Below are 27335 nucleotides of genomic sequence, written 5' to 3'. Positions count from 1 at the left end.
TCCGTAAAAAATCATGCGGATGTCTGAATGGAGCCTTACAGGGGGGGTGATCAATGACAGGGGGGTGATCAGGGAGTCTATATGGGTGATCACCCCCCTGTCATTGATCCCCCCCCTGTCATTGATCACCCCCCTGTCATTGATCACCCCCCCCCCCTGGTAAGGCTCCATTCAGACATTTTTTTTTGGCACAAGTTAGCGGAAATTTTTTGTTTGTTTTTGTTTTTGTTTTTTCTTACTAAGTCTCATATTCCACTAACTTGTGTCAAAAAATAAAATCTCACATGAACTCACCGTACCCCTCACGGAATCCAAATGCGTAAACATTTTTAGACATTTATATTCCAGACTTCTTCTCACGCTTTAGGGCCCCTAAAAAGCCAGGGCAGTATAAATACCCCACATGTGACCCCATTTCGGAAAGAAGACACCCCAAGGTATTCCGTGAGGGGCATATTGAGCCCATGAAAGATTGAAATTTTTGTCCTAAGTTAGCGGAAAGTGAGACTTTGTGAGAAAAAAACAAAAAAAAAATCAATATCCGCTAACTTATGCAAAAAAAAAAAAAATTCGAGGAACTCGCCATGCCCCTCATTGAATACCTTGGGGTGTCTTCTTTCCAAAGTGGGGTCACATGTGGGGTATTTATACTGCCCTGGCTTTTTAGGGGCCCGAAAGTGTGAGAAGAAGTCTGGGATCCAAATGTCTAAAAATGCCCTCCTAAAAGGAATTTGGGCCCCTTTGCAAAAAAGTGTCACACATCTGGTATCGCCGTACTCAGGAGAAGTTGGGGAATGTGTTTTGGGGTGTCATTTTACATATACCCGTGCTGGGTGAGAAAAATATCTTGGTCAAATGCCAACTTTGTATAAAAAAATTGGAAAAGTTGTCTTTTGCCAAGATATTTCTCTCACCCAGCATGGGTATATGTAAAATGACACCCCAAAACACATTGCCCAACTTCTCCTGAGTACGGCGATACCAGATGTGTGACACTTTTTTGCAGCCAAGGTGGGCAAAGGGGCACATATTCCAAAGTGCACCTTTCGGATTTCGCAGGCCATTTTTTACACATTTTGATTGCAAGGTACTTCTTACACATTTGGGCCCCTAAATTGCCAGGGCAGTATAACTACGCCACAAGTGACCCCATTTTGGAAAGAAGACACCCCAAGGTATTCCGTGAGGGGCACGGCGAGTTCCTAGAATTTTTTATTTTTTGTCACAAGTTAGCGGAAAATGATGATTTTTCATTTTTTTTTCTTTTTTCCTTACAAAGTCTCATATTCCAGTAACTTGCGACAAAAAATAAAAAATTCTAGGAACTCGCCATGCCCCTCACGGAATACCTTGGGGTGTCTTCTTTCCAAAATGGGGTCACTTGTGGCGTAGTTATACTGCCCTGGCAATTTAGGGGCCCAAATGTGTGAGAAGAACTTTGCAATCAAAATGTGTAAAAAATGGCCGGTGAAATCCGAAAGGTGCACTTTGGAATATGTGCCCCTTTGCCCACCTTGGCAGCAAAAAAGTGTGACACATCTGGTATCGCCGTACTCAGGAGAAGTTGGGGAATGTGTTTTGGGGTGCCATTTTACATATACCCATGCTGGGTGAGAAAAATATCTTGGTCAAATGCCAACTTTGTATAAAAAAATGGGAAAAGTTGTCTTTTGCTAAGATATTTCTCTCACCCAGCATGGGTATATGTAAAATGACACCCCAAAACACATTCCCCAACTTCTCCTGAGTACGGCGATACCAGATGTGTCACACTTTTTTGCTGCCAAGGTGGGCAAAGGGGCACATATTCCAAAGTGCACCTTTTGGATTTCACCGGTCATTTTTTACACATTTTGATTGCAAAGTTCTTCTCACACATTTGGGCCCCTAAATTGCCAGGGCAGTATAACTACCCCACAAGTGACCCCATTTTGGAAAGAAGACACCCCAAGGTATTCCGTGAGGGGCATGGCAAGTTTTTAGAATTTTTTATTTTTTGTCGCAAGTTAGTGGAATATGAGACTTTGTAAGAAAAAATAAAAAAAATAAAATCATCATCATTTTCCGCTAACTTGTGACAAAAAATAAAAAGTTCTATGAACTCACTATGCCCATCAGCGAATACCTTAGGGTGTCTACTTTCCGAAATGGGGTCATTTGTGGGGGTTTTCTACTGTTTGGGCATTGTAGAACCTCAGGAATCATGACAGGTGCTCAGAAAGTCAGAGCTGCTTCAAAAAGCGGAAATTCACATTTTTGTACCATAGTTTGTAAATGCTATAACTTTTACCCAAACCATTTTTTTTTGCCCAAACATTTTTTTTTTTATCAAAGACATGTAGAACAATAAATTTGGCGAAAAATGTATATATGGATGTCGTTTTTTTTGCAAAATTTTACAGCTGAAAGTGAAAAATGTCATTTTTTTGCAAAAAAATCGTTAAATTTCGATTAATAACAAAAAAAGTAAAAATGTCAGCGGCAATGAAATACCACCAAATGAAAGCTCTATTAGTGAGAAGAAAAGGAGGTAAAATTCATTTGGGTGGTAAGTTGCATGACCGAGCAATAAACCGCTAAAGTTGTGGAGTGCCGATTTGTAAAAAAGGGCCTGGTCACTAGGGGGGTATAAACCTGTGGTCCTTAAGTGGTTAAAGGGCTTATCTGAGGCCTGATAGGGGTTAAAATGAAAGGGCTGATCTCAGGCCTGATAGGGGTTAAAATAAAGGGCTTATCTGAGGTCTGATAGGGGTTAATAAAAGACTGATCTAATGTATGATAGGGGTTAAAAAAAAGTTCTGATCTGAGGTCTAATAGGGATTAAAAATAAAGGTCTGATTTGAGGTCTGATATGGGTTAAAATTAAAAGGCTGTTCTAAGGTCTGATAGGGGTTCAAATTAAAAGGCTGATATGAGGTCTGATAGAGGTTAATAAAGGACTGATCTGAGGTCTGATAGGGGTTAAAAATAAAGGGTTGATCTGAGGTCTGAAGGGGGTCTGACATAGAGGGCTGCTGGGGTTATGACATGGAGGGCTGAGATAGGGGTCTGATATGATGTCCTGATATGGGGGTTTGATGTGATGTCCTGAAATGGGGGTCCGATGTAATGTCCTGAAATGGGGGTATGATGTGATGTCCTGATATGGGGGTCCGATGTGATGTCCTGATATTTATGTGGGTCTGCTCTGAGGGATCTAATATGAGGTATGATGAAAAATATATTTTTCTTATTTTGCTCCTCTAAAATCTGGGGTGCGTGTTATCATTGGTTGCGTCTTATAAAGTGAAAATAAGGTACTTGCTTGCTCCTTCTCCCGACCCCCCCTGCCATTTTTGCGGAAAAAAAAATATTATTCTAAAAAACAAATATATAGCACTATATTGAATATAGTGCTATATATTCGTAATGACGAATATTCGTCATTTTTTTACATCTGAAGTCATGATTCCTCACTGCTTAAGTTGCTTGTGAGCCAATGGCTCATTGGCCCACAAGCAAGAAGCAGCGAGGAATCATGTGTTCAGATGAATAAAATGACGAATATTCTAAAAACGAATATATAGCACTATACGTCCCACGCCTGTATTGAGCGTGCAATATTCACATATTACGCGATCATTACCTTGCCGATTTTCGCAGAATGTAGAATATAACGAATATACGAATTTGCGAATGTATGACAAATATTCTAAAAAATATTTGCGAAATATCACAAATTTGAATATGACACCTGCCGTTCATCACTACTCCTGATGCTGCTGCCGCCGCCTCCACACTATGTCACCTTGCCACTCTGTGGTATCCTGATGCTGATGTTGCTGCCATCTCCACACTATGTCACCTTGCCACTCTGTGGTCTCCTGATGCTGCTGCTATTGCCACCTCCAGACTCTGTCATTGTCCCGCTCTGTGGTCTCCTCATGCTGCTGCCATATCCACACTCTGTCATTGTGCAGCTCTGTGGTCTTCTCATGCTGCTGCGACATCACCACAATTTCATAGGGCCCAGGGCCGGCCTTTGGGGTGTGCGGGCTGTGCGGCCGCACAGGGCGCCATAGCAGCAGGGGCGCCGGGCGGCCGACAGCCCGCCGCAAACTAAGTCTACTTACTATTTTGTTGCGGCCGCCCGCCGGCCAACTAACAGCACGGACTATAGAAAGAGTGAGGAGGGGGCGGGGCCCGGGGCCGCTCTCAGCTCCGCTTTGCTGCCTGGCCTCCTGTCTCTTTAAGAGAGCAGACCAGTGGCTGCTGGAGCGTGCCGCAGCTGCCACACAGGCACATCTTCGATTTTGATGTTACCACTGAGCTCCGCCCCCAGGGCTCAGAGAGATGAAGGAAGGAGTGAGTCTGAGCGCCCAGCCAGCAGCCACAGCCTGAGCCAAGTTCCACCATAAGTTACAAGTATTTGGTAGTACAATTTTGTACAAAGATAACAACTGGATGGATCCCATCTGCCACTGGCCATGATGGAGTGGGAGAAATGTGCCATGTGGGGGTGGGGCTCATAGAGGACAGGGGGACAGTGTGCTTTCCTGCTACTACATCAACCCCCCCCCAGTGATTTTGGGGGGCATTAAGGGTTGGACTTTAACTCCTTACTGCTGATGTTGAATGTGCCACCAATCATATTCCCCTCCCCCCAGCACATCAGTTACCTTTAGGAGGGGGGGATATGATTGGTGGCTATGTGCACACTCCGCATCATCCAACCCCTAATGCCCCCAAAAATGCCCAGTGGGGAAGTTGTATGACAGGCAGGAGGGGCAATGTGTATGCGGGCCCTTGCCCTGCACTCGCTCAGCTGTACTTGCATACATATCATGCCCTGTGTCCACTGTCCTGTGCCCACTCTTCTAAAGCCTGGCATAGCCCAGCTATGCCCTGCTTTACCAAAGCAGACAGGCAGGAGCCATGTGGTGATCATATTTATTGTATGTATGTGTGTCCTTCCCTGTGTGTGTCTGTGTGTGTGTGTCCATCCCTGTGTGTGTGTGTGTGTGTGTCTGTGTGTCCATCCCTGTGTGTATCACCATGCCCACAGTGTTCCTATGTCTTGACGCACCTGCTTCAGAACGTTCTGTGCGGGGCAAGAAGAAGAAGATGGAAGAGGAGGCAGCGCCAGCATGGAGTCCGTGCGATAGACACAGGGAGGCACACTAAGGACGAAGGTAACACTTCCACATGATCTACACTAGTGTTATCTGTGGTTTTACATAGGACTGCAGGTAACACTACCACATTATTCAGCACTAGTGTAAGGGGGGCACCACAAGGTTAGCTAGCACAGGGCGCCTGAACACCCAAGGCCGGCCCTGATAGGGCCACTCTGTGGACTTCTCATGCTGTTCCCACCCTCCCTACTTCATGACTGGGCCACTAGTTTGCCTTTCGGCCTGGCTGACATCATAATTTATTTGACCTTTCTTCTGATTTGTCAGAAGGAAGGAAAAATGATACGCACATCGGATCCTGTCTGTGTAGCGGCTGTAAGGCCTGCATGGTCCCATCAGAATTGGCTTATTATTTGGTAGCCAAAAGAAGGAGTGGGTACAAAACACAGAAGACATGCAAATATTCCATTAACATGTCATCTCTGTTTTAGATCCACGCCTGCTTTTTTTGGCATTAGCAATACTGAGGGGTTACTGACCAAATGCTGACCAAGTGAAGGCGGATGCTCCACAGACAGGATCCGTTTTTTATGGGGTTTATGCCGCCACCTCTACACTCTGTCATTGTTCCACTCTGTGGCCTCCTGATGCTGCTGATTGAAATCATGACTCGCTGCCGCTCTTCTTGATTGGTCAGGAAGCTAGGTTGCCTCTGAATCCGGTGTTCTTTCACTTAAACACTGTCTTCACGGGAAAGCCGGAAGCCAGGCGATGGGTCATGATCCGCCACCCGCTTTCCTGATAGTTCTGGTACATACTTTACCAAAAAATTGCCGCAAGGTGGTAAAGTGTTCAGGTTTGGCTTGAAGAAAAGGTGGCAACCCTAACCTCCAGACTCTGTAATTGTGACGCTCTGTGGTCTCCTCATGCTGCCTTTTCCTCACCACTATGTCATAGGGCCATTCTGTGGACTTCTCATGCTCTTCCCATCCTCCTCACTTCATGACTCGTCCACTATTTTGCCTTTCGGCCTGGCTGACATCATCATTTATTTGACTATTCTTCTGATCTGTCAGAAGGAAGAATAAATAAGATGCACAACGGATCCTGTCTGTGTAGCAGCTGTAAGGCCTATATGGTCCCATCAGAATTGGCTTATGATTTGGTAGCCAAAGCAGGAGTGGGTACAAAACACAGAAGACATGCCAATATTCCATTCAAGTGTCATTTCTGTTTTGGATCCACTCCTGTTTTTTTTGGGCATTAGCAATACTGATGGATTATTCAGTAAATGCTGACCGAGTGAAAGCGGATGCAGAAAAAACTGGATCCTTTTTCTTGTGGCTTATTGTTCTGACGGATCAGAGGAAGGGCAAAATAATCAGTGACGTCAACACAAACTTACTGCTGACACCCTCTCCACTCTGTCGGGGGGCTCTACTTGTATAAGCATTTAATAGAACAGGTTCTGTAGACATCTATGTGGAATCTGCTGATGAAGGTGTAAAAGGAGTGCGCTTCTTCTTGGCGCTAACATTGACCTGTAAGGCTGAGTTCATACTTGAGTTAATAGATTGTTTTTTGCCCAGTGACTGCCCAAATAAGTGAAGTGTGCAGTGATTCTAAGAGTGACACCTGTCATCTGCATGTCATACGGACTCACATTTTTATTTCACTACCAAAGCAGACTCCCTATGTGTGTTACTGCAAGGCACAGTGTTCTACACTAGTGTTGAGCGAGCATGCTCAGCCGAACTGGTGTTCGGCTTAAGCATCGCGATGCTCAGCCGAATACCATGTGTGCTCGAGTGCGATGGTCGAGTTAGTGTATTTAAATCTAATTTAGCTTTATTTATGAAAATTTTCTGCCAGGATTTTAACTCACAACATTCTACATTACAGGCAAGGACCTTAACCACTCAGCTATAAAGCTGAATGATAAACTGTGTCAGAAAAACCTCATAGTAGTAAGAGTAATGTAGAAGGTTTTGAGTTTAAATCCTTGCAGAAACTTTTTAGAAATAGATGCTAAATTTAATTTAAATATATATATATATATATATATATATATATATGTTTTTAGCCATAATATATTTACATATATTATTATATATTTAGAATATATAATATATTATAATGTATGTAAATATATTATGGCTAAAAAAACATCAGTAGTAGTTTCCCACATATTATGCATTCATATATATCAGAATGGATTTTTTACAATTACAAAAAAATATATAAAATATATAAATTTAATTTTGGCTCTATTTCTAAAACATTTCTGCCGGGATTTGAACTCACAGGTTGTGAAATTAGATTTAAATACACTGGGTGTCCCCAAGCACTGACTCTATATATGGACATAGCTATCGTCAGAGCAGGGACTCCTAAGCCGGCGGACTCCCCCTGGGGGATTCCCTCACTGTACAGCGATCTTCTGCATAGACTTCAGTGGGAACCGACACCCTACCTTATTCAGAGCAGGAGGTGCCTGGTTTAATGCTCAAGTTCTCTGTAGAGCACCCAAACATCCCAAAGTGTTCTACCCGAGCATCCCGAGGTGTTCTACTCAAGCACCAGAGCACGATCAACACTATTGGTGCTCGATCAACACTATTCTACATCACTATAGAGGCTCTCTGCAGTCAGGAAGTAGTCGTTTTTTAATGCGATTCACCGCAAATATATTCAGATCAAACCAAATTTTTTAGAAAAATGTGTTCATCTCTAATGTTTATACAGGGAGTGCAGAATTATTAGGCAAATGAGTATTTTGACCACATCATCCTCTTTATGCATGTTGTCTTACTCCAAGCTGTATAGGCTCGAAAGCCTACTGCTAATTAAGCATATTAGGTGATGTTCATCTCTGTAATGAGAAGGGGTGTGGTCTAATGACATTAGCACCCTATATCAGGTGTGCATAATTATTAGGCAACTTTCTTTCCTTTGGCAAAATGGGTAAAAAGAAGGACTTGACAGGCTCAGAAAAGTCAAAAATAGTGAGATATCTTGCAGAGGGATGCAGCACTCTTAAAATTGCAAAGCTTCTGAAGCGTGATCATCGAACAATCAAGCGTTTCATTCAAAATAGTCAACAGGGTCGCAAGAAGCGTGTGGAAAAACCAAGGCGCAAAATAACTGCCCATGAACTGAGAAAAGTCAAGCGTGCAGCTGCCAAGATGCCACTTGCCACCAGTTTGGCCATATTTCAGAGCTGCAACATCACTGGAGTGCCCAAAAGCACAAGGTGTGCAATACTCAGAGACATGGCCAAGGTAAGAAAGGCTGAAAGACGACCACCACTGAACAAGACACACAAGCTAAAACGTCAAGACTGGGCCAAGAAATATCTCAAGACTGATTTTTCTAAGGTTTTATGGACTGATGAAATGAGAGTGAGTCTTGATGGGCCAGATGGATGGGCCCGTGGCTGGATTGGTAAAGGGCAGAGAGCTCCAGTCCGACTCAGACGCCAGCAAGGTGGAGGTGGAGTACTGGTTTGGGCTGGTATCATCAAAGATGAGCTTGTGGGGCCTTTTCGGGTTGAGGATGGAGTCAAGCTCAACTCCCAGTCCTACTGCCAGTTTCTGGAAGACACCTTCTTCAAGCAGTGGTACAGGAAGAAGTCTGCATCCTTCAAGAAAAACATGATTTTCATGCAGGACAATGCTCCATCACACGCGTCCAAGTACTCCACAGCGTGGCTGGCAAGAAAGGGTATAAAAGAAGAAAATCTAATGACATGGCCTCCTTGTTCACCTGATCTGAACCCCATTGAGAACCTGTGGTCCATCATCAAATGTGAGATTTACAAGGAGGGAAAACAGTACACCTCTCTGAACAGTGTCTGGGAGGCTGTGGTTGCTGCTGCACGCAATGTTGATGGTGAACAGATCAAAACACTGACAGAATCCATGGATGGCAGGCTTTTGAGTGTCCTTGCAAAGAAAGGTGGCTATATTGGTCACTGATTTGTTTTTGTTTTGTTTTTGAATGTCAGAAATGTATATTTGTGAATGTTGAGATGTTATATTGGTTTCACTGGTAAAAATAAATAATTGAAATGGGTATATATTTGTTTTTTGTTAAGTTGCCTAATAATTATGCACAGTAATAGTCACCTGCACACACAGATATCCCCCTAAAATAGCTAAAACTAAAAACAAACTAAAAACTACTTCCAAAAATATTCAGCTTTGATATTAATGAGTTTTTTGGGTTCATTGAGAACATGGTTGTTGTTCAATAATAAAATTAATCCTCAAAAATACAACTTGCCTAATAATTCTGCACTCCCTGTATATTGCCTTGGTACACTTTCAAGCAAACAAAATACTGTATAGCTGCATGTAGCAGCTTTATCAATTATACTCACATTTTTCAAGTTTTCTTTAATATTTTTATGTCTTGTCCTGTAAAGAAAAAACTCTATATGAGTATTGTACTTAAAATGTTTAACTTTTTCAGGACCTGCCATTGTCCTTTTTTGTGTTTCCATTTTTTACCCCCTTGCCTTCCCAAAACTTGTTTGTTTTCTGTTCATATAGCCATAGGTGGGCTTATTTTCTGTTGGGCAAGTTGTACTTTCTATTGGCACCATTTAGTTTTTCTTAGAATGTAGAAGGAATCTGGAAAAAAAATTCCAAATGACGTGGAATTGGAAAACAAAACAAAAAAAACAATGCAATTTCAACATAGTTGCATTGGTTTCATTTTTGTAGCATTCTCAATGCAATTCCTCCACAGTTTTAGGGCTTTTGTTCCCACAGCATTCCGTTTGTGGCAAAACTGACCCGTGCCCTTCATTCTCTAGGTCAGTACGATTATAACGATGCCCCATTTGTGTAGGTTTTTAATGTCTAAATAGTGTAAAAATAAATTAAACTTTGGAAAAAATAATTATTTTTTACATCCCCATATTCTGACCCCCATAACTTTTCTTATAATTATGTCTACGGAGCTGTGTGAGGGGCTCATTCTGTAGTTTTTATTGATACAATTTTGGAGTGTGTGTGACTTTCTGATCACATTTTATTACATTTTTTTAGGTAAGAGAAGCAAAGAAAAAATTGCAAATTGGCCATTTTGACCCTTTTTTCTGTTACGCCATTCGTAGTATTGGAATTTTTTAAAAACTATTTTAATAGTTTTTGGTAGCGGTGATACCAATGATGTTTATCTTTTTTGTTATTAATGTATTTATTTTTTATTATACCGAAAGGGGGGTTAATTAAACATTTATATTTTTTACATTTTTAAAAATATTTTGAACATTTTTTTTTTTACTTTTTGTAATTATTTTAAATTTTGTATATTTTGTTTTAATTTTGAACAATCATGGAGCTTTAAAATTTATTTATTTTACTGCATATATATACTGACTATTGCATGGCCATTTACAGAATCTGTGGGCAGAAGGTGAAGCGTGGCCAGGGTGCCAATGTTGGTACCACTGCCCTGAGTCAACATATGCAGCGTCACCATAAAGTGGCCTGGGAAAACCGTGGCACTAATGTAGTGGTACAGCCTGATGCAGCAACCGCTGCATCACCCAGTGGCCTGCACCGTTTTCCTGCAGTCAAGGCTCCACCACCTTAGCAGAAGAGAGCTGTGTTTCCTTCCCATCATCTACTGTTCCTGATGCTTCTGTTCCTCCTCCTTCTCCTCCTACTCATCATCACTCATTTCATCAGCAATCGATCACAGAGGTGATTTCAAAAAGACAACAGTATGCGTGCACTCGAAGTGCAGAAGCTGAACGTGCTTCTGGCCAAGTTGGTACTTCAGTCCCTCATTTTCCAAGTGGAGGACTCTGCAGTTTTCAGAGAACTGATTACCTGTGCAGAGCAGAGGTGGAGAGTCCCAAGCTGTCATTACTTATCTAAAATAGCAGTACCAGTCCCATGCACATGTATGTTAAACAGAAGGTGGGACAGTCCTTGAACCTATCGGTGTGGAGCTGTACCTATGGTCAATTACAATATATGTCCTTTGCGGCCCACTGGGTAAATGTGGTTCCTGCCCAGCCACGCCAGCAACTTGGCAAGGTGACGCCACTGCCGCCTCAACGATCTCAAGCCATGGGTCCTGTGCCAATGTCCTCCCCTGCCTCCTCATCCTCCACCTTGTCCTCAGCCTCCACTGCAGGAACAATTCGGAGTGCTCCTCCAACATACCACATGTGCAGGGCACTGCGTTGTCACCTAGTTTACCTGGGACTGCTCTGCGTCCTCTATCAAGAAATCGAATCCTGGCTGTCTCCTCACCAACTGAAAATCGGAAACCAGGGTCACTGACAACGGGAAGAACATTGTGTTGGCACTGCATCAAGGAGGGCTAAACCATGCACCCTGGTTGTAAAGCAGTTCCTGAAGTCTTCTACCAAAACATCCTAAAAATGGCCAGGAAACTGCATGCACTTCAGCCACTCTTACACTGCAAAGCACACCCTTCTTGAGCTGCAAAGGCAGGATGGCTTTCCCCAAGATCGCCTCATATGTGACAATTCCACCCATTGGAACTCCACGCTCCATATGTTGGACCAACTATATGAGCAGAGGAAGGTCAAAAAAGATTTCTTGATGATGCAGGCAGACAGGAGAACTCCCCTGTGTAACTTTGACGTTAGCTAGTAGCTCATTCGTGACACCTGCCGATGGCTAGGGCCCTTTGAAGACGCCGCTTTGTCAGTCGCCAGGACTACGGGAACTATGGGATGAACAACATCATTCCACTGCTTCATATCCTGGTACAGTTGCTGCTAAATCTGGTCAGGGTACAGGAGACATGGCGCCTACATCTCAAGGCCACCTGAGCCCTGTGAAGCTGAACTGGAGGAGGAGGAGGAGGAGGAGGACATTCACGCACAAGCAATGTATACGGAAATGGGTGTTTTTTCTGCAAAAATGACAGGATAGGAGGAGCAGGAGGAGCTAGAGGGTGACGAGGAACACCAGACAGATGACCCCGACACACCGTGGCAGTATGCAGTGGAGATGGAGGCAGAGAGTCGTAGTGACAGCAAAATTGTCACAATTCGGCAGAGGGATGACTACTGGCTCTCCCCTATGTCAGACCCTTGCTAATGGTCCAAAATGGGGACCCTTTTTTCACCCGCTGATAGGGAGGATAAACGGAACTACTATTGAGACATCCTATATAGTCAGTTGGCCGCTGCCTATGTGTCCCATTTCCCATCCTTACGAAGGTCTGACCGGGGGGGGTTCCTTTGCGCTCACCTTCCACTGCCATGGCTGCTGGAGGGGGGTGGGGGAGGAGAAGCAATACCAGCACCATCAGCAGCACCTTAAGTCTAGAGTCTCTAATGAGCACTTTTATTCACCCGCCTAGTGAAGAAACCACCCACGAGCAGCAGCAGCAAGACATGGAGCAGAACCTGAACCAGCAGATGGTAGCTTGAACTGCACCCTGCCATCTCACATGGAAGATCCCCTGGAGTACTGGGCAGCCAAACTTGATTTGTGGCTGCAACTGGCTAAGTTTGCACTCGACAAGCTTTCCTGCTCGGCTAGTAGTGTGGCATCAGAGCGGGTGTTTAGTGCAGCGGGGGGGGGGGGGGCATAGTTACCCCAAGTAGAACTTGCCTTTCCACCCAAAATGTGCAGAGATCTGACCTTTGTAAAGATGAATCAGGCGTGGATCAGCCAGGATTTCTACACTACAGTTCTTGATGCAACAGACTAGATCATTCTGGGTGCCACACCCAAACTTTGTCAAAAAAGACCCTTTTCTCCTGGCCATCTGCTTCAGCCATTATTTGGATGCTGCCACACACCTGCTGCCATGTGCTTCCACTGCCACTCACCATTTTGTACTGTTACTGCCACTGCTATTTGCGCCCAACCTTACCACTCTGTCATTGGGCCACTGTGTTGACTCCTCATGCTGTAGCCACCTCACCACTCTATCACTGGGCCACTGTGTTGATTCCTCATGCTGTTTCCACCCTCCCCACTCTATGACGGGGCCACTATTGTCCCTGATTGGCCTTGTTGAGATCACCATTTTTTTTACCTTTCTTCTGATCTGTCTGGCAGACTCTGTCTTTAGAACATCCATAAGGCCTGTATAACACTGTCTCTATTTTATAGCAGGATATGCTCATGATTAGGAAGGCAAAAGCAGGAGTGGGTACAAAACAGAGAAGACATGTAAACTTTCCAATCACATGTAATCTCTGTTTTGGATCCTCTCCTGTTTTTTTGGGCCTTGCTGACCATGTGAAGGGGGATCCTGAAAATACATTTTTTTGGGGTTGTTCTTATGATGGAAGGGCAAAATAAATAGTGACGTCAACACAAACTTACTGCTGACACCTTCTCCACTCTGTCAGGGGGCCACTACTTGTCCCAGCGTGTAACAGAAAAGGTTCTGTAGAAATCTATGTGGAATCAGCCTAAGGCCTAGTTCACACGAACGTATGGCTTTTATAGTTTTTTGCGGTCCGTTTTTCACGGATCCGTTGTTCCGTTTTTGAGTTCCGTTGTGTTTCCGTTTCCTTTCCGTTTTTCCGTTCCGTTTTTCCGTATGCCATGTACAGTATACAGCAATTACATAGAAAAAATTGGGCTGGGCATAACATTTTCAATAGATGGTTCAGAAAAAACGGAACGGATACGGAAGACATACGGATGCATTTGCGGACCCATTGACTTGAATGGAGCCACGGAATGTGATTTGTGGCCAAATATAGGACATGTTCTATCTTTCAACGGAACGGAAAAACGGAAATACGGTAACGGAATGCATACAGAGTACATTCCGTTTTTTTTGCGGAACCATTGAAATGAATGGTTCCGTATACGGACCGTATACGGAACACAAAAAAAAGGCCCGTACACTCGCAAAAAAAAAGTTTGTGTGAACTAGGCCGAAGACGGTGTAAAAGGAGTGTGCTCTTTCGCTCTATAGTAGGATCTTGGGCCTCTGCACGGTTCGTTATACCTGGCGCTAACATCGATCTGTAAGGCTAAGTTCACACTTGGGATATTTGGTCAGTTTTGGCCCCGTGACTGCCCAAATAAGTGAAGTGTGCAGTGATTCTAAGAGCGACGCCTGTCATCTGCATGTCATACGGACTCACAGTATTGTTTCACTACCACAGCAGACTCCCTATTCATGTTTCTGCAATGCAGTGTTCTACACCATTATACGTTTTGACACATTTGTCGAACCGTCCGAATTGAATGTTTGTTTATTTATTTATTTTATTATGGGGAAATTGGGGTGATTTGAAATTGTATGTTTTTTTATTTTTTTATTTTCATTTTATTTTTTATGTTTACACTTTTTAAAATTCCCTTTAGGAAATTTGAGCATTTGATGATCAGTTCGCTTCTCTCACAGAGTGCAATGAATTAGCATTGCAGTCTATGAGGGGTTGCCAATGTTACTATGGAGCCCTGCCACTATGTTTCATGGGAACATAGCTGTGTCAGCCTTGGATCCTTTAGAGCAGGGGTGCACAACCATTCTGTGTGGCCCCTAACCATCTGTGAAAAGACAGGTATGTCTATGGTCACATGTATTTTTCATGTATTATCCCATTAGATCAGAGTCCTCTAAATGTAATCAGACACTTATGTACTGTATGTTCAGTATGCTATAAAATCAGTATTTAAATTAGTAATATCCCTTTAAGTTTTATTTTCGGCCCTTGGGATTAGTTCAGTCTGACAATGTGGCCCCCGACCAGAAAAGGTTGTGCACCCCTGCTTTAGAGCGACTTAGCCAGCCACAGAGAAGGAATGGCTTTCCCAATCTCTGTACAAGGAAGCCGTTACGGCCCCCTGGAGTGCAGCATTCCTGAGGAAAACCATCTCAGATGATATGGTCGCAATTTATCATGGCATCTGAAGGGTTAAATGTCTGCGATTGGGATTATTACCAATCGCAGACATTAGCCCAGGACTCTGCTGTTTATAAACAATGGCTTTTCTGCTGTATATTTATGGTGGGTGGTTTGGATGTTTTTCATCTGATTGCCGGCACCTCCTCATAACTTCAGCGGAACCACCGCCACCTTATGGGTTTATTAAGGCTGGTTTCTAAAACGCCGGTCTTAATAAATGTGCCCCATAGTACATACATAACTGTCTTTCTAACAAAGCTAGGGCCAGCCCCAAACCTCACATGGATACATGGACCTAGTTCAGTAAGTGGACATGCACATTACTATACTGATTGAACACCAGGGGGCACCATCATAATGCATTAAATCAAATATCTCAAAAATGGTGCATTTTTGTAACAGAAAGCAAATTACTGAATTAACTAGGTTTTTGCACTGAACTATATTAAAACTACATTTAATGGTGGTGCAACCCCTTTAATGGGAGCTGTTTTTCTGTATGCTGGCACAGCCACTGCACAGGTAATGGAGCCTTCTGTTACTGGCTCCATCCATTGCCACAAACGGCTGATTGATATGGGTGCCAGGTAATGGACCCCCAATGATCTGATATTATTCAATCTGGGGGCTTAGTCTCAGCAGGGGTGCTGTTGGACTGCTGGGTCACGCTGTCTGCTGGTGCGGTGTGGGGGGTCAGTGGCAGGTGCGCCAAATTAGAGCAGGCAACCTGGGCGTGGTGAACAGTCTCATGCCTTTTTAGCAAACCGCATGCAAATGGCTTGTATGTAGAATATGGGGCTGTATGGTATTAATTACGCTGAGAGGCGATGTTGATAGGTCAATGCATGGCATGGGGATGCGTGATCCATGCTTTTCTATTATTTTTTTTTTTTTTATCTGGGAGATATGTTTTTAAAATCAAAAAGTTGGACAACTTCCTTAAGACAGCAACCCTTTACTTAAATTTTCTGGTTAAGGCCTCATGCACAGGACTATGAGATCTGCACTTTTTTGGTAACGGTTATCACACTGACCTGTTTATCTCTATGGGGCATACTGTACATCTAAATATTTAGCAAATTCCTGTGGTTGTTCTGCAGACAGGGGTGCACCTAAATGAGGCCGGGGAGGCCTCAGGCAGCACGAGGTAGGGGCAGGGGGGGGGGGCAGCTGAATGGCCATGGGCTGAAGGGAAGGGGTTAGGTTAAGAAGTTGGCATTGGGGAGGAGGATGCGCTGTTTCAGTTTTGTCCTATTCTGATTTGAATTGTGGACAAGAATATAATGGGAGTGAGGAGTGCACAAGGGAGGTATCCGCATTTTTACGTATCGGACCGAAATAGGGACACAGTTGTGTGCACAAAGTCTTTCTGAGAGTGGCTTATGAGCAGCTTGCTGGCACACTGCATTCTGGATGCATGGTCGGTTCATGGCTGAAGCAAAAGCACAGACTTACTTTCTGAAGTGTTTAATTAAGAAAGCTCCTATCAAAATGAGCATGAATAAAAGAAATCCGCCAACTGCAGCCCCCATCACAGCGATAAATTGTAACTCTGACCCTAAAAGAAAACAGAAAAAAAAATTATTTTGCTTCCGTACGTTTTTCTTATAAAAAAGAACAAAGGCTATGTTCACATCTGTGGTGGGGATTCCAGCAGGTTCCGGCCTATCGCAGATTCTTCCAAAAAACAAAAATACAATGTTGTGGTTTCCATATATCTGTTCTATGGGTTATTTTGGGCATCAGTTGTGCTCGGTTTGCATCAATTTGTGTCAGTTTCCTCAAATAGTTTTTCTTTTTTGAGTGAAAGAAAGGTCCTGTACTTTTTTGCTGTAAAAAATAAATTCAACCTGACGGAACTGAAGTAAACTGATCACAATTAATGCTCAAAATAAAATGTTTTTTTTTTTTTGGCTGTTTTTCTGCTCCTAACACTGATGTGAACTTGGCCTAAGCAGCTGTACGCTACTGTCATAGTGGCATAATTAATACACAGTCTGGCAGTCGTAATATGATGCATTTTATATTTTTTACATTTTATTCACATTTTTATTTTTCAGTCTTTCAAGTTGCTTTAAATTCTATAAATACAGCTCAATGTAATGTCTACCACTATATAATTTATTCTTGGTTGCAGGTAATTGGTCATTTTTGGTGCACTCTTCGGCAAGGACATCTGCATAATAGACCTCCATAAATCCCCTTCCTGTTTAGTAAGGAATATGTGATATTACGATGAGTCTGACTTACATACAACATTCATTGTCCTCTTCTGCACTGTGGTCAAGTTTGATTTGAAGGTCACTTTACAGAATAATGCAGAATTGTTGTGTGACTTTCTTGGGGTGAATGTGATATTGGAATGGAAGGTTCTGCTGCCATCTCCATAGGTGACATCATACATCTTCTGTCTTATATCAGTAATGGGTCCTTCCCATGTAATCTGTGGTCTTATATGCCGACATCTACCAGGACTTGTACAGGTCAATGTCACCTCCTCCCCATCCACCAGCCTTGTAGAGGAGATAGTAGCTTTATCTGTGAGCTCTATAAAAATAGAAAATTATGTGATAATGGTTAGAACGGTGAAGGACGTGTAACCTAAACCTCACGTGTATTTAGTTGAACCCCCATGAATGATTTTAATAGTGGGGGGGTGCACTGCTGCCCGGCGGCACCCGACCTCTGACAGGGTGCTGTGATCTGCACAATTAACCCCTCAGGTGCGGCACCTGAGGGGTTAATTATGTGGATCACAGTGCCCTGTCAGATGTCAGGTCCCGCCAGGCAGCAGGGGGCCAGTATGTATGTGCCTTCTGGTATACTCTAACTTCAAGCGTCCCCATCACCATGGGAACGCCTCTGTGTTAGAATATACCATCGGATTTGAGTTTTCACAATCTAACTCAGATCCGATAGTATATTCTAACCACCAGGCGTTCCCATGGTGACGGGGATGCTTGTGGGGAGGAGTATTTCAAAGGGGTTTAACTGTACTGTTTGGAGAAAAAAAGAAAGACGAATATTCTAAGAAATGTCAAAACAAATATATTCGCTATAGTGCTATATATTCGTTTTTTAGAATATTCGTCTTTTTTTCAACATCTAAAGTCATGATTCCTCCCTTCTTCTTGCTTGTGAGCCAATGACTCATTGACCACAAGCATTTTAAGCAGGGAGGAATCATTTGTTTAGATGGAAAAAATGACAAATATTCTAAAAACAAATATATAGCAGTATATTCTTTTCTACAGATTTTCGCAATAAAACAAATATCTCGAACACGAATATTTGAGAATATATGACGAACATTCTACCATATATTCGCGAAATATCGCAAATTCGAATATTGCCCCTGCCGCTCATCACTAAAAACTTCACAGAGGTCAGACATCTATGCCCACTCCTCGCTTGTGAAGAGTGGAAGCTGACTGGAAAGGCGACGACTATGTTGCAGCTGGTATTCCACTACTGCACTCTGCCGCTCACAAAGCCTGACCAACATGTGGAACGTCGAGTTCCAGCGTGTGCTCACGGCGCACAACAGTCGGTGAGCTGGCAATTGTAATTGCCGTTGACAGACCGGCTGAAGCTGTTGATGACTGGTGGAAATAGGCACACAAGCAGCACACCTTCACCAGTAGCTCAGGCAAATTGGGGTAGGTTTTGAGAAACCGCTGAACCACTAAGTGGAAGACTTGGGCTAGCCATGGGATTTGTGTGAGCTTTCCGAGCTCCAAAGCCACCACCAGGTTACGGCAATTATTAGACACAACCATGCCTGGTTCTAGGTTGAGTGGCGAGAGCCACAGCTCAGTCTGGTCTCTTATCCCCTGCCACAGCTCTGCGGCGGTGTGCTGTTTGCCACCTAAGCAGACCAGCTTCAGCACGGCCTATTGACGCTTCCCCACTGCAGTGCTACACTGCTTCCAGCTACCGACTAATGGCTGACTGGTGCTGCAAGAGAATAATTCTGAGGTCCAAGTGGAGAAGCAGGCGGAGGAGGAGAAGTGGGGGTTGGAGCCACTAATGTAGGTGGTGGCAGAAATCCTGATGGAAGTAGGGCCCACATTCCTTGGCGTCTGTAGCACCTGTGCCATCCCAGGGTACGACTCGCTCCCGGCCTCCACAACATTCACCCAGTGTGCTGTCAGGGAAATGTAGCATCTCTGGCTGAAAGCACTTGTCCATATGTCTGTGGTTAAGTGGACCTTCCCAGTAACTGTGTTGGTCAGGGCACGGGGGATGTTATGGGACACATGCTGGTGTAAGGCAGGGATGAAACACTATGAAAAAAAGTGGCGGCTGGGGACTGCGTAACGAGGGATGGCCGCCGACATCAGGCTGCGCAAGGCCTCAGTGTCTACAAACCTAAATGGCAAAATTTCCAGGGCCAGTCATTTGGAAAGTTGCGCATTTAGTGCTATGTTCTGTGGGTGGGGGGCTGGGTATTTGCGCTTGCGTTCAAATGCCTGGGTAAGGACATTTGTTCACTACGCTGGGACACGGAAGTGGATGTGGTGCTTGCGAAGGTCCAGGTGCAGGGAGGCATCCGGGCCTGTGGCTTTGACAGGGGATTGGCTAGCACGTAATACAGGGGAAGAGGAGGCAGTGTTATGACCCACAGACACAGATTGTGGACCCAGGCGTTCGGCGCACCTATTACGGTGCTTTGATGCTATGTGGCGGATCATGCTGGTGTTGGTGAGTTTGCTAGTGTTCACGCCCCTGCTCATTTCTGTATGGCAGGGGCGTCCACACTTTCCTCAAAAACACGCCAGACTGCGGAACACCTACCCCTTGGCAAGGGAGATTGCCACAAGGGGGTGCTCCGGGGAACAGTTGTGGGCCTGTTTGATGTGGCCCACCTTCTCCCTTTTGCCAACCCATTGCCTCTTCCAGCCAGTTGCGGTGCTGTGGATCAATCCCCCTCTGTACTGCTATCCTCGCTCGGCTGGCCACCTTCCAAGGTTGGATCAGTGACTTCATCGTCCACCATCTCTTCTTCCACTTCCTCACTCTGCTTATCCTCCTGACTTGTTGACCTAACAACAACCTCAGTTATTGATAACTGTGTCTCATCATCATCCACCTTGTGAAACACTAATTGCCGTTCCCCACCGTCATCTTCTTGTGACTGTGGATGCTCAAGAGTTTGAGAATCAGGGCACAAGATCTCATGTCCCTCTTCAAGCGGGCATGTTGAGAGGCCCAAATGAAGGAATGGTGCTGAGAAGAGCTCCTCAGAATATCCCAATGGGGGCATCACTTGTTTGGCAAGACTCTCCATGGTTGGAGGAAGGAGAATCAGGATGAGGATTGTGTTGACCAGACTCTTGGCTACTAAAACTGGACTTGGTGGAACACAGGGTGGTGCTTAACCGACTGGAAGCATTATCTGCTGCAATCCAACCGACCACCTGGTCGCACTGGTCTGACTTTGAGAGCGTTGTCCTGCGCCACCATGCAAACTGGGACATGAAGCTATGTATCGTGGATGATTATTTTTCTTGTGCTCTGTTAGCAGGCACAGTTTCAACGCGCCCAGGGCCACAGCCTCTGCGTGCACCATCAGCATCACGGCCACTTCCCTGTCCATTAATGCTTGCCTTCTTCATATTAAATGTTTTATATGCTTGAAAGTATGTCACATGTACAGTAGCGTTGGATTTGTAAGTATATGCTACAAAAAATTCAAAAAGGTATTTGGAATGTGGAAACGTCACACAGTAGCTATACCGCAGATAATATCGTTGATGTCAGCAGTGGCTGATATCAAATTACAGGGAATGTCACAGGTATTTGGGATGCGCACACGTTGCACAGAAGAAATACCGCAGATAATGTTGCTGATGTCAGCAGAGGCTATTAGAAAATTACAGAGAATGTCACAGGTATTTGGGATGTGGAAACGTTACACAGGAGAAGTACCACAGGTAATTTTACTGTCCGCAGCGGACACCGTCTACGGACAAAGTACATTTGATGTCATTAATATTTTTGGGATGTGCACATGTTACACAGTAGATGTAGTGCAGCTAATATCGCTGTCTATGGAAAAAGTACACTAGATGTCAGAGATACTTTTGTGATGAGCACACGTTACACAGGAGATATAGCGCAGATAATGTTACTGTCTGCAGCGGTCTAACTATTGAATGCTATTTAACACAGGATATGCTAAAAATAGATATTGCTGCCACACACAATAGTCCTTATAAGGACTTTTGGGTCGGTAAAGCTTTAGCAATTTAGCGCAGTTTGCGCAAAAAATATTTATTGCTGCTGCCACACACAATAATAGTCCTTAAAAGGACTTTTGGGTTTCTGACAAGTTTTTCAAATGAAAAAAAGAAAATTTCACTATCTTTCCCTTCATTAGCACAGCTCTCCCTTTGTGTTATGATGGTGGAATAGTCTTTGGCTGCAGTCACGTGGGGGAAGTGATGTCAGCAGTTTCCAGGTCTCTCCAAACACATGGCACGATGTGACCCCCTTTCAGAGAAAGAAACACCCACTTGCTGGCACAAGCCTTTTAAACTGTAGCCGGCCCCTCCCTTTTCCTGCCTCTGGGAAGGGTCCCCCTCTCCCTGATGATGCTGGCAACCCAATGACCCACAAAACCCTTTAGGGTTCATAGCTCCAGACCAGAAGGTCACAGGGAGACGGTTCTGGGACCAAAAGACCCGCCTTAGTTTCGGCTAGCAGTAGAGTCCAAGCATGGTACTGTTATTTGGTTTCTGTGGGGAGATATGTATAGCTCCTCTCCCTGGCACCCGACCTCCATCCTATGACCATGGGCATGTTCATCCTTGCCCCAGGATCGCATAAATATATTTGACTTATGTCTGGGATGGATGGGTGATTTATAATTCCTTATGAACCTCCGCTTCCATGATGTCTGGGGGGAATTGATAGATCTGGGCAAGGGCTGAGACCCCCTACAGAGAGGTTTTCCTGTAGGATTAGCTGGCCTCTGTACCTGCTGGTTGAGGTGTGAATTCGTACGCATGTGGCCTCATTGAAGTCAGAACCCCTGTGGAGTTCACTACCTCTGCTCTCTGACAATCAGATGGTTGGAGTGAGAACTTATTTTGCAGGTACACTGACAAATGTGAATCAGATGAATATCATGGCTGCCATTAAATATTGATCCATATTCCTCACAGCTACTACATTACAGTGAAGGGCAGTACTTACCTGCACGTTTATTGGATGTGTAGCAGCTCGATCAACACTAATCTTGATGATGTATCACCCCATGTACTGTACATACTTTATGTCTTACTCAGTTATTCATTTGTAATTGTATACTGCCTGATGAAGCCTCTGTGCTCTGAAAGCTTGCAAAGAAAGATAGATAGATATGAGATAGATCACGGGCGTCTTTAACACAGGGCAAAAGGGGCAGCTTCCCTGGACCCAGTTGCTCCTGGGGGGCCCCAGCTTTCTCTTGAGCCCCGCTGGCCACTGCCCACAAATTCAATGATGACATCGTCGTAAATTAATACTGGAAGACCAGGAAGCGGTAAAGGCTTTGTACTCACCGCTTGCTGGTCCTTGGCTGTTGGCTGTGCAGGGTTGCGCACAGCATGACGTCACAGAGCGACTCACAGCACAGCCAACAGCAGGAGGATGCAGATCGTGTTGGAGGAGGGGAGCAGTGACATTCAGGAGCAGGAGAGGTAAGTGTTTTATTTTTTTTTATATTTATGAGGGTGATGGACACTTCTTGGGGCTGGTGAGAGGCACTAGGGGCTGATGGGGAGGCTGATGGGGGCTGATGAGAAGCTACTGGGGGTGATGAGAGGCTACTGGGGGCTGGCATAAGGCTACTGGGGGCTGCTTTGAGGCTACTGGGGGCTGCTTTGAGGCTACTGGGGGCTGCTATGAGGCTACTGGGGGCTTCTATAAGGCTACTGGGGGCTGCTATGAGGCTACTGGGGGCTGCTATGAGGCTAATGGGGGCTGATATGAGGCTAATGGGGGCTGATGAGAGGCATGGGGCTCTTATCTTAGTTCTAATTGGGGGTCATTCATATTGGGGTCTGAGCTGGGGTCTGATTGGGGGTCTGATATGAGGTCTTATTAACATTGGTAATCTTATTGGGGCTGTTAGCTGAGGTCTGATTAACATTGGAGTTCTGAGGTATAATGAAAACATTTTTTTTCTTATTGTCCCCCTCTAAAACCTATGTGCGTCTTATGGGCCAGTGCATCTTATAGGGTGAAAAATACGGTACTTGCTTGCTCCTTCTCTCGACCTTCCCTGCCCTTTGCGTACGTCGCGCACAGTGATGTCACACGGAGGCACTGCAACGCTAGGGTGAGCCGAACTCCGGTCTCCTTCCTGAACTGCAGAGCGGTGCCCACTTCCAGCCCTATGCCTAGCTGCCCAGAGCACTGATCCTGAGTTTGCTGGAGTCTTCAGAACTGTAAGAATTCACTGTAAGCTATTATATATATATATATATATATATATATATATATATATATATACACATACACAGTGAGGAACAGAAGCACCCTGTGATTTTGCAAGTTCTCCCTTTTAGAAATCATGGAGGGGTCTGAAATTGCATTCCTACTCTGAGAGACAGAATAAAAAAAAAAATAAGAATTAGGAAATCACATTGTATGATTTTTAAAGAATTTATCTTTGTCTTGCACTGCTGAACATACAAAAGTATTTGAACACCTGAGAAACAGCAAGAATTCTGCCTCTCAAAGACCTGTTACTGTGCATTTAAAATGTCCACCTCTACTCCACTCATTAATCTAACTTAGTAGCACCTGCCTGAGCTCTTTAAAGACACCTGTTCACCCCAAACCAGTCAGTCAGACGCCAGCTACTACCATGGGCAAGACCAAACTGTTGTCATAAGACACCAGAGACTAAATTGTAGACCTCCACAAGGCTAGAAAGTGCTACGGGGCAATTGCCAAGCACCTTGGTGAAAATATATCAACTGTTGGAGCAATTGTTAGAAAATGGAAGAGGCTATAGACGACTGTCAGTCTCCCTTGGACTGGGGCTCCATGCAAGATCTCACCTCGTGGGGTATCACTGAGGATAAGAAAGGTGAGGAATCAGCCCAGAACTACAAGAGAGGAGCTGGTCAATGACACGAAGAGAGCTGGGACCACAGTTTCAAAGGTCACTGTAGGCAGAACACTACGCCGTCATGGTTTCAAATCATGCATTGCACGGAAGGTTCCCCTGCTCAAATCATCACATGTCCAGGCCCGTCTGATCCAGAGGAGGCATGGGAGAAAGTCATGTGGTCAGATGAGACCAAAGTATAAATTTTTGGTCTAAACTTCACTCGTCGTGTTTGGAGGAAAAATAAATATGAGTTGCATCCCAAGAACACCCTCCCTACTGTGAAGCATAGGGGTGGTAACATCATCCTTTGGGGGTGCTTTTCTGCAGAGAGGATGAATGGGGCCATTTTTTGTGAGATTTTGAGCAACAATCTCCTTCCCTCAGTCAGAGCATTGAAGATGGGTCGTGGCTGGGTCTTCCAACATGACAACAACCCGAAGCATATGGCCAGGATAACCATACTAACTGGTCAGGTGTGCATGACTGCTTGGAGATCGCCAGTATATATTGGAGGCGTGGCGATCTCCAAGCAGTCATGCACACCTGACCAGTTAGTCTGCCCTGGAGGCTGGTTTTAAAGTCAGTATAAAACTGAGTCTGCTTTCATAGCGCCTACCAGTAGCCATTTGGCTCCAGGAGAAGTATATAGTGGGCTCAGCATGCATGTTGGTACTTGCATCCCTGGATCCGATGAAAGCTGTAATGGCACCGGACGGGTTAAAAGCAGAGTGTGCCTGGCGTGCATGCTGTACCTGCACTCCCTGGACTTTGTGTGGCTGTCATGGCCCATAACAGGTAGGAACTAGTGTTAGGGACCACTCATAGAGGCGACCTTGACATGGTGAGTGGCTTATTACGCTTTGGCCAAAATGTACACTAATGCCTCATTCAACATCCAGCATAGAGGTAGGGCAGAGTGCTGGTTGCAGAGTGCAATTGCATTTGTGTTTTTGCGTTTGTATCTGTATTTCGCCATAGCAATGTGCACCTGCATACAGGGTTGTGCTGGCTGAACCCCCCACATTTTTTTCTTTGTAGTATATATGGGAGGCGTGGCAATCTCCAAGCAGTCATGCACACCTGACCAGTTAGTCTGCCCTGGAGGCTGGTTTTAAAGTCAGTATAAAACTGAGTCTCCTTTCATAGCGCCTACCAGTAGCCATTTGGCTCCAGGAGAAGTATATAGTGGGCTCAGCATGCATGTTGGTACTTGCATCCCTGGATCCGATGAAAGCTGTAATGGCACCGGACGGGTTTAAAAGCAGAGTGTGCCTGGCGTGCATGCTGTACCTGCACTCCCTGGACTTTGTGTGGCTGTCATGGCCCATAACAGGTAGGAACTAGTGTTAGGGACCACTCATAGATTCGACCTTGACGTGGTGAGTGGCTTATTACGCTTTGGCCAAAATGTACACTAATGCCTCATTCAACATCCAGCATAGAGGCAGGGCAGAGTGCTGGTTGCAGAGTGCGATTGCATTTGTGTTTTTGCGTTTGTATCTGTATTTTGCCATAGCAATGTGCACCTGCATACAGGGTTGTGCTGGCTGAACCCCCCACACTAAATTCAATAGAACATCTTTGGAGGGAGCTGAAACTCTGTGTTGCTCAGCGACAGCCTCAAAACCTGACAGATCTAGAGGAGATCTGTGTGGTGGAGTGGGCCAAAATCCCTGTTGCAGTGTGTGCAAAACCTGGTCAAGAACTACAGGAAACGTTTGACCTCTGTAATTGCAAACAAAGGCTTCTGTACCAAATATTAACACTAATTTTCTCAGGTGTTCTTATGTTCAGCAGTGCAAGGCAAATAAATTCTTAAAAAATCATACAATGTGATTTCCAGATTTTTTTTTTATTCTGTCTCTCAGAGTGGGACTGCACCTACAATGTGAATTTCAGACCCCTCTATGATTTCTAAGTGGGAGTACTTGCAAAATCGCAGGGTGTTCAAATACTTCTATTCCTCACTGTATATATACAGTATATATATATATATATATATATATATATATATACAGTACAGACCAAAAGTTTGGACACACCTTCTCATTCAGAGTTTTCTTTATTTTCATGACTATGAAAATTGTAGATTCACACTGAAGGCATCGAAACTAAGAATTAACACATGTGGAATTATATACATAACAAAAAAGTGTGAAACAACTGAAAATATGTCATATTCTAGGTTCTTCAAAGTAGCCACCTTTTGCTTTGATTACTGCTTTGCACACTCTTGGCATTCTCTTGATAAGCTTCAAGAGGTAGTCACCTGAAATGGTTTTCACTTCACAGGTGTGCCCTGTCAGGTTTAATAAGTGGGATTTCTTGCCTTATAAATGGGGTTGGGACCATCAGTTGCATTGTGGAGAAGTCAGGTGGATACACAGCTGATAGTCCTACTGAATAGACTGTTAGAATTTATATTATGGCAAGAAAAAAAGCAGCTAAGTAAAGAAAAACGAGTGGCCATCATTACTTTAAGAAATGAAGGTCAGTCAGTCCGAAAAATTGGGAAAACTTTGAAAGTAAGGGCTATTTGACCATGAAGGAGAGTGATGGGGTGCTGCCCCAGATGACCTGGCCTCCACAGTCACCGGACCTGAACCCAATCGAGATGGTTTGGGGTGAGCTGGACCGCAGAGTGAAGGCAAAAGGGCCAACAAGTGCTAAGCATCTCTGGGAACTCCTTCAAGACTGTTGGAAGACCATTTCACTGCACTTTTCTATGCATTTTATTGCTGAGGTGATCTGTGATATACTTGCACATCGCACATTACTGTGAGTTGTATTGCTATGGAGCACTGTGGTACACTGATACGCTTCATGTTACTGTGTGTTCTTCCAACTACATATAACTTTTAATAAAAATACACTATAAGAACGAGGTTAAAAGAAGCTACAGGTGGTAAATAGGTAAAGCTAAGGACTGATTTGTGAACCAGTTCTTTATGTTTACATTATTAAAGTTTACTACTCTACGAGGTGTGTGGATTTTTTTTATTTTTTGTGTGTGTGTTGTGGTGGAGGTCGTGATTGCATGCTAGGGTGTGGGAAAGCGGGATCCAGGGGGTCCAAGTAAATTCTTGCCCAGGGTCCAATCAATATTAAAGATGGCCCTGAGATAGATAGATGAATAGATAGATAGATATGAGATAGATGAATAGATAGATAGATATTAGATCCAATAAAGTTATCACTGCTATAATGCTTTTGGCCTTTTTAACATAAAAGTATTTAA

General features: G+C 44.2%; 1 protein-coding gene across 1 annotated transcript in view; it reads right to left on the bottom strand.

Moving 5' to 3' along the window:
* Window positions 1-27335, bottom strand: part of LOC122932364 — a 106581-nt gene that overhangs the window by 44258 nt on the left and 34988 nt on the right. The window contains exons 3-5 of the mRNA XM_044286735.1: window positions 17242-17538; window positions 16447-16549; window positions 9496-9532 (exon numbers count right to left, since the gene is read on the bottom strand). Coding sequence (XP_044142670.1) covers window positions 9496-9532; window positions 16447-16549; window positions 17242-17538 — 437 coding nt within the window. The remainder of the gene's footprint in view (window positions 1-9495; window positions 9533-16446; window positions 16550-17241; window positions 17539-27335) is intronic.

The sequence above is a fragment of the Bufo gargarizans genome, chromosome 1 (assembly GCF_014858855.1).
Source record: "Bufo gargarizans isolate SCDJY-AF-19 chromosome 1, ASM1485885v1, whole genome shotgun sequence".
NCBI lineage: Eukaryota > Metazoa > Chordata > Amphibia > Anura > Bufonidae > Bufo > Bufo gargarizans.
This window is presented reverse-complemented; position numbering and strand designations above follow the sequence as displayed.